Raw genomic sequence first — 8495 nt, forward strand, 5'->3', positions numbered from 1 at the left:
GTTGGATGGAATGATCAACTAAGGAAGAAGCCGCCTTCTTTTAATGCATGGACAATTATTTTGTAATTAAAAAAAAAATTCGTACCTATTTCCAATTTTCCATATTTTACAATTAAATTAAATGTTGACTTATTCTTGTCCATTTTGTTTATCTTTATTTTATAATTGAGGAGTATTATGATGTCAATCTTTGTTTTTCTAGAATGAAGAAATAAAAGTAAAAGTAATGGTTTCACATTTTCTGTTTCAATTTGATATTTTCTTTTATGTCTTTTCAATTAAACTACTATAACACATATACCAATTTTATTAATTTAGATGAGAAAAAAAATTAAAATTATTTCTTCCATTAATTCTATTACCATAAACATGTTACTAGTACTTATATAGTTATATTAACACATATGTATGGTACAGCATAACATAACTAAAAAAGAATATTTTATTCTTTCTAAATTTATTCAATATCAAATTTCCTTATTGTTTTAAATATGTGAAATTACAATGAAGATCGAAGTTGGTCAAAAGCTCTGGATCTTTATTCTCTGTTCCAGGAAGCAACGTATATGTAATTGTACTCTTATGACCCATAAAGTCAAAGAAAGAGACCAGAAGATTGGAGTTGGGATAAAGATATGGCTCTACATTTGAGAATTGAGATTATGGAGACAGCAACATTAGCAGGCTACTGCATCTCTATGTGTATCTGCACTGCATCAATGATGAGCATTCTGAAATCATTAGTACTATATTCTGTTTCTGTGGCTAATAATAAGAATAAAGGTAGCCTAGCTAGTCTGAATTATACTACTCTTTTAGCTGATCCTGCCCTTTCCATATTAGCAAATAATTTACACTTTTTGCAAAAATGTTATTTATTTATAGTTGGTTAGTAATTCTAATTATGGTAAGAGGTATGAAATGGTAACGTTTAACTATAATTTAATTAAAAAGTTTTTCATTAGAAACTCTTTAATATTCATGGTTAAAGTCAAATGAGCAAGGTTGTCAAATTCGCGAGTCTAAGTAAACTCGTGGAGCCGGATTCGACTCGCGAGTTAACTCGTAGACTCGTACGAGTTCACCTGTTATGATATATATATATTTACTCAATTCTAACCCTTAAAATTAATAATATCAATCTTAAAGCACATAATAAATTAAAATAGTAGCATACATTATAACAAATACTTTAAAATACACATTCAAATCCTCTTTAATTATTCTTATACAAATACAACATAGAACATACAAAATTAAAAATTCTAAATCCGTAATACTAAATCTTTATTAATTGAACATTGAACAATATCAAATAACCAAATTAACTCTAATCAAAATAATTAATTACTAATCAACCATGAATGGATGAATCATCCGGCCATTTAACATAAACGATAAGCAATAGACTAAATTTAGAAGCAATAAAATTAAAAAAAAAAAAACTAAATCAAGAAGCAAAGACTAAAAGAAAGGGCAAAAGGCATACACAAAATAGAGGATACAGAAGAAAAGAAGGGGCAAAGTCCCAGCAACAGCAGATTGAAGACAAGAGTGCAGCAGCACAAAACGATGGCGATAAAGAGTCATGGATTTCACGATGGCACAAACCAGAGCAAAGATAGGATTGTAGGAGAAGTAGTCAAACTTGTGAACGGTGATAGCACGATGGAGTTGTGGATAGTGGAGATGCGAAGAAATACAAAGCAGAGGGCAACATAGATAAAATTCACAAAGACAATGGCGTAAATCAGAGCAGAGGTAGCAGACGCAGACGAACAGCAGCAGCTCGACGGGGAACGGCGACCGTGGCAGAACATGGAGAAAGTGAGACTTGAGAGAAACGACGCAGATGAGTGAGTTGTGAGTGAGTTTTCTTTCATTCTTTTGGAGTGTTATCGTAACCCTAATAAAAAAAAGTATTTTTTTGTTTCAAAATGACGTTTTTTTTTAACAAAAATGAAGAAAAACACAAACTCGCTATCTCGGTCCTAGACTCACGAGTTTGTCCGAGTTTGACCGAGTCTAGTCGAATTTACTCAGGATATAGTCTATGGGCGAGTCAACTCGATTCCATATCTAAACTCGTAAATTCGTACGAGTTTACGAGTTAACTCGAGAGTTTGATAACAATGCAAATAATAATAAATAAGAGTGTAAAAAATATTTGTAAAAAATATTCCAACACTTAATTTCTGATTAGAGACATATTGTCACATATAAAATTTCATTTGTTGCATTACTATTTTTTGTTAATTTTACCTGTGTATATTTTGTCATGTTTTTAAATAATTTAAGAATATTTTTGTTGATAACAAATTTAGGAATATTTTTGTCAAAAAAAATAATTTGAATATATTTTTCATAATTTACCCATAAATGTATGATTATAGAAATAAAAGCAAAAAAACATAAGATATGAAATGTAATTTATAGAACTTGATGGATATTCTCTTTTGTTGAGAGACAAAAAATATTTTATATAAACATCATGTTGATAAATGACTCTGATGTTATCATTGTTCGATTATTAAGTCAGCAATAATAATATGGAGACTACTTTAATAAAGATACTAAAAATATTTTTTTTTACAGATGTTTATATATATCATATTATTATTGGATATCTTTATTAAATCGGTTAATAATAATTTATTTTTTAATACACCAGAACAAAATAAATTTATTATACCAACAATAATAATTCAATTGTCTACATTATAATTATTAGACCTAATTTAATCTGATCGAATTACACCATCTAAATCGAATATCTTTAAATTTTTTAATAAAAAGACAAATATATCTCTGACTTTTTGTTTTGTAGACATTTAAATGCCTAAAAATTTAAAAATACAATTAGATTCCTAAAAAAAATTGGGTTTATTGTTATTATTATAAAAAAATCGATTTTATTATAATTTATTAAGAAATTAAAAAATAACCGATTCATTAATACGTCCAATAATAAGCATTTTACAAAAAGACATTTTATGCATATTTACGGAAGCATCTCCCTGATAATATTAATTAATTTCGTCGATTACAAATTCAGAAATTCATGAAAAGGAAATGAGAAACGTGTGTAAAGAAGAAACTAAAAACAGTGTGATAGTAGCATGCAAAGCAAGTGATAAAATCAATTATTATTCCATGTTTGGTATCCCAACATTTGACCTCTAATACCCAAAAACAGAGTAAGTAATTAAGCAAGCTACCACAACAAAATTAAACCAAATTAGCTCACCACCTCTTAACTATTATTATTACTCTTAATCCAATCAAGCAAAGAGTAGTCACAACGTCACTGCCTAACACAATTAATATAAGACACATACACACTTACAGGTGATCGAAAATAATGGCAGCAGGAGGAGGTGGAAAGGCTGATGATGACTTTCAACCTCATCCTGTGAAGGATCAACTTCCCGGTGTTGATTACTGCATTACCAGCTCCCCCTCATGGCGTATCATCCTATATCTCTTTCTCCTTCTTTCTACTTTCTACTCTTAATGCTTCATTACCCATTATTATTATTTTGTGTTTTTTTTTTTCAACAGCTGAAGGGATACTACTTGGGTTTCAGAACTACCTCGTTATGCTTGGCACCATCGTCTTTCTTTCTACCTTACTTGTCCCTTTGATGGGTGGTGGCAATGTCAGAACACAACACAACACAAAACCTCACCTCTCATTCCTTCTCTCTGATCAATTTGCTCTTCTTGCAGGTGGAGAAGGCTGAAATGATACAGACTCTGCTGTTTGTTGCTGCCATTAACACTCTCTTGCAGACATGGTTTGGAACAAGGCTTCCAGTGGTTGTGGGGGCTTCCTATGCCTTCATCATTCCCGCTATTTCCGTTGCTTTCTCCTCAAGGATGAGTGTTTTCATAGACCCTCACCAGGTTATTCTTGCTTGCTTACTACCTCTCTACTGTTTCAGTTTTTGAGTTCATTCTTGATTGAATTTTCAGAGATTTAAACAATCCATGAGAGCCATACAAGGTGCACTCATTGTTGCGTCCGTATTCCAAATCATAATCGGCTTCTTGGGATTCTGGAGAATATTTGCAAGGTATAACAAAAACAAAGTACATTTTGCTTCTCTTCTTAAATCGGTTTATATTCATTGCTGTTGCTGATATTCCAGGTTCCTTAGTCCCCTCAGTGCGGTTCCCCTTGTCACTCTTACTGGCCTTGGATTCTTTGCGCTTGGCTTCCCAAAAGTATCTACATTCTTCTTCTTTTTTCTTGCACATTGCTGCTGAGTTTCTTCTTCTAACAAGTGAAATCATTGGTTTTCTTTGGATTATGAAGTTGGCAAATTGTGTTGAAATTGGGCTCCCTGCATTGCTTATTCTGGTGATATTTTCCCAGGTATGTTACTTTCTTAAGAGATGTCTGTATAACTCAGCTTATATTAACATATCAGAACAGTTATACATTTTGAATGAAACTATTCTACTATTTATGTTAGAGCTATGCCTTTGCAGTACATTCCCCAGATAATGAAATCAAGAGTAGTTGATAGATACTCAGTAATATACTCTATTGGAATTGCATGGGCATTTTCTGAGATTTTGACTGCAGCTGGTGCATATAAAGGAAGATCACCAATTACTCAATTGAGTTGCCGTACTGATCGATCCGGGTTAATTAGTGCTGCTCCTTGGTTAGTCCTAATTAAACAGTTTGCTTGTTTTAAAGAGAATCATGTAGTGGTTTCATAGCTGTGTGTGATGCTTTGTGGCATAAACAGATGATACTTAAGATTGCAAAGCATCATCTAAAGAATTCTCTTTTTTTTATTTTGCTCATTTATGCAGGTTAAGAGTCCCATATCCATTTCAATGGGGAGCCCCTTCTTTCAATGTTGGTGATGCTTTTGCAATGGTTGCTGCTTCTCTAGTTGCAATTATAGAGGTTTGATTTAACATTTTCTTTTCATTTCCATGCAAACTATGGTGATAGTTTGATCAGTAATCCTTTTCCTACATTGATTTAAATTTAAATTTAATTGTTTTCTTTCTATGGAGCAGTCAACTGGGACATTCATTGCAGCCTCAAGATTTGGAAGTGCAACTCCTGTTCCACCATCTGTCCTTAGCCGTGGTATTGGTTGGCTGGTACAATCTGATTCTTTAACATTCCAATCTGTATGAGCATGTAGCTCCACAAAATGAAACTTATATGATCCAGTTTCAATGATTTCAGGGAATCAGTAATCTTGTGGATGCCTTTTTCGGCACGGCAACTGGATCCACTGCATCAGTGTAAAAAATTTGTTACCTTTAAAATCATTTGTATATAGGCTAAGGATCTATGTTAATGTTACTCTTTGGTATTAAGTGAAAATGCAGGACTCTTGGGTTTAACACGAGTTGGAAGCCGAAGGGTCGTTCAAATATCAGCAGGATTCATGTTTTTCTTCTCTATATTAGGTGTTACATGCATTACTCTTGTGTCAAAGTGACAACCAATTTGTGTTTTAGTCTCTTAGCTGATAGAGTCATGGTGTGTAGGAAAATTCGGAGCGGTTCTTGCTTCGATCCCATTGCCAATTGTAGCAGCTGTGTACTGCATTCTCTTTGCCTATGTAGGTATGTGTGTTCACTTTAATCTGTTACTTCAGTTTCAATACTTGCTGATCTTGCTGTACTAATTTGTTTCTGCACTAAGCAGCATCAGCAGGCCTTTGTTTTCTTCAATTCTGTAATCTGAACAGCTTCAGAACAATGTTCATCATTGGCTTTTCTCTCTTCATGGGCCTTTCTGTTCCTCAATATTTCAATGAATATCTGTTAATATCTGGTCATGGCCCTGTTCATACTCGTTCCATTGCTGTATGTATTCATCTATATCACCTTAAACACTGCCTATGTTTGAATATTATATAACTGTAACTGAATTTTCAATGTTTGACATACTACTGCAGTTCAACAGTATAGTGCAAGTGATTTTCTCATCTCCAGGAACTGTGGCAATTATAGTAGCTTACTTGTTGGATTTTACCATGAGTCGCGGCCACAGCGCAACGAGGCGTGACAGTGGGAGACACTGGTGGGGAAGGTTCAGGAACTTCGATCAGGATATTAGAACCGAAGAGTTCTATTCCCTGCCTATGAACCTTAATAGATTTTTCCCTTCATTCTGAATACTGAATACACCAGTATGTATAAAACAAAATGGCAGATTATAGCGTATTATTGGATGGATTATTGGCTAGCAGATTATAGCTTTTATTACTAAGTAATCATGTTTCTATTATGTAGATGAATCTAACTACTTATAGTTTGATGGTGTGCTACATTTCTGTTTCATGTGATCTGAGTAAAAGTGCTGATAAAGAATTCAAATATATATCATTATATAATATTTTTTAAAAATAACACAAAAATTTGTTCAGGATTTGGACTTAGAAATAAGGATGACCCTTGGAAACAGGCTTATTTGGGTATTGCTTAGAACTAAACGGACCCCATGTCATGCGGGAATCACGCTACTATGCTGTCAACACAAGGTGAAAACAAACAAAAGAAATTGGTATTTCCAGCCCAAAAGAGAAAAAAAAAAAAAGGGAGCATCGTAGTCGTAGATATCAACCTAATAATTGGTAGGAAGCAACTGGATGGTAACATTTAGAGTGGATTTCGCTACATGAAATTGTTGCATAATAAAAACATAAAAGGAAAATGTGATGACTTACATCAAATTACCTAATAAAAATTTGATATTATTTAACTTAATTATTGTTAATTATGATGAAGCTACGAAAATAAGTTGGTATAACTAGTGAAGAAAGAAAATAAGTGCAATGGTGGAGGCTATGGTGGTTGATGATTAAAATTTTGCGAGAAAGAAGAGAGTAGGAAGAGAGAAATGCGTGATATTAAGGCATTAATACACCAATCACCTCTTTACTCATTACCACTGCCTTCCACACACTCTCTCTCTTCTGTCCTATGACTTGTCTCTGTGCTTTGATAACTCCTCCATTCACCATTTTCCAAAACGGAAAACACATTAGGATTGGAGACTGTTTCACACTCAAAATTCACAAAACAAGGAAAATAAATTAAACCCAGCAAACAGACAAAAAAAGAAAACTTGAGAGAGAGAGAGAGAGAGAGGGAAGAGCACTTAATATGTCAAACACAAATCCATAAAGACCAACCCCCCCAATGCAATGACCCATCACCGCACTCCCATTACTACTCCTACTACATCCTCACCCGCCACCCACCACCACCGCAATGTCTTCTTCCTCCGCTAGCATGCTGTGCGTCGAAGACGCCAGCGAAGCAATCTCCGACCACCCCTCTCCGCCATCATTGACAGCACTCTGGCAGCCCTACGACGATGATTCCGACATCAGCGAACTCATCGACGCAGAGGCGCGGCACATGGCGTCGGCGGATTACCTCCGGCGGTGCGGCGATGGTTCGGTGGACGTGAGCGCACGGTTGGACGCCATCAACTGGATGTTAAAGGTAGGCCTTGGTAAGATGCAAGAAGCAACGTGGTTTCGTTGTTATGTGACATGGTTTTGGCAATGCAATGCAGGTGCAGGCATTCTATGAGTTCCATCCAGTAACGGCCTTCCTTTCCATCAACTACATGGACCGCTTCCTCTCCCTCGTTTCTCTTCCGGTACGATCCAGGTGGGCATTTCAGCTACTATCCGTGGCGTGTTTGTCTGTGGCGGCGAAAATGGAGGAGCCACAAGTGCCTCTCTTGCTTGACCTCCAGCTTTTCCAGCCAACCTTGGTGTTTCACCCCAAAACCCTTCGCAGAATGGAGCTTTGCCTCTTGTCTAATCTCAACTGGACACTCCGTTCCGTTACCCCCTTCCATTACCTTCATTATTACCTCACCAACCTCCCTTCTTCTTCTTCTTCTTTCAACCGGTTACAGTTACTCTCCGCTGCCTCCGACCTCATCCTCGCCTCCACCCGTGGTAACGTAATCTACCTTTTTCTCTTTCTCTCTTTTCTGTTTACTGTTGTCTTGATTTTTGTCACCATGTGATTAGTGATTAAGTTCTTGGAGTTTCCGCCGTCCGCCGTGGCAGCTGCCGCCGTCCTCTGCTCAGCTGGCCACCACCACCCTCATGTATTCCACCACAGAGTAAACCATGTATGATGATGACTAATATTTTGACTTTAGTATGCAGTAGTTGGTTCATTAATCATTACTTTTTAGTACTGCGACTTTGTTAGTAGAAGATTTTTCTTAACTTGTGGTAGTAAATTTGTTTGTTTTGCTTTTTCAATTTCAAAAGTATGGAAAGCTGCACGTCACACTCACACTCTTCATTACTATTTTCCTTTTTTATTATTCCAATGAATCTTTGTTGGTTTTTTCGGATAGGAAATGGTGAGACGCTGTCACCAACTAATGGAGGACTACGTGCTGGACACGTGTCCCGCATCCACCACCAAAGCCACGCGAGGCCACCCGCCACCTCAGAGCCCCGTCGCCGTCCTCGACGTCT

At 35.8% G+C, this 8495-nt stretch overlaps 2 protein-coding genes across 2 annotated transcripts in view; both read left to right on the forward strand.

The window, feature by feature from the left end:
• Positions 3309-6321, forward strand: LOC107619292 (nucleobase-ascorbate transporter 4). The gene is made up of 14 exons (XM_016321548.2): positions 3309-3467; positions 3562-3659; positions 3730-3906; positions 3976-4076; positions 4152-4227; positions 4319-4378; positions 4495-4673; positions 4828-4924; positions 5041-5127; positions 5216-5274; positions 5351-5442; positions 5524-5601; positions 5684-5844; positions 5937-6321. Exons 1-14 carry the CDS (start codon positions 3362-3364, stop codon positions 6153-6155), a joined length of 1590 nt encoding a protein of 529 aa, XP_016177034.1. The 5' UTR covers positions 3309-3361; the 3' UTR covers positions 6156-6321.
• The window catches only part of LOC107616136 (cyclin-D4-1), a 1994-nt gene continuing 315 nt past the window's right edge, over positions 6817-8495 (forward strand). The window contains exons 1-4 of the mRNA XM_016318134.2: positions 6817-7491; positions 7565-7958; positions 8034-8137; positions 8372-8491. Of these exons, the coding sequence (XP_016173620.1) occupies positions 7255-7491; positions 7565-7958; positions 8034-8137; positions 8372-8491 (855 nt within the window). The 5' untranslated portion in view covers positions 6817-7254. The remainder of the gene's footprint in view (positions 7492-7564; positions 7959-8033; positions 8138-8371; positions 8492-8495) is intronic.

Source organism: Arachis ipaensis, chromosome B09 (assembly GCF_000816755.2).
Source record: "Arachis ipaensis cultivar K30076 chromosome B09, Araip1.1, whole genome shotgun sequence".
Classification (NCBI taxonomy): Eukaryota; Viridiplantae; Streptophyta; class Magnoliopsida; order Fabales; family Fabaceae; genus Arachis; species Arachis ipaensis.

Coding starts and splice junctions, on each gene's coding strand:
- LOC107619292 (XM_016321548.2), top strand. CDS start 3,362: ATGGCAGCAGGAGGAGGTGGAAAGGCTGATGATGACTTTCAACCTCAT. Junction 4,228..4,318: donor TTGCGCTTGGCTTCCCAAAA/GTATCTACATTC, acceptor TGGATTATGAAG/TTGGCAAATTGTGTTGAAAT. Junction 5,602..5,683: donor CATTCTCTTTGCCTATGTAG/GTATGTGTGTTC, acceptor TGCACTAAGCAG/CATCAGCAGGCCTTTGTTTT.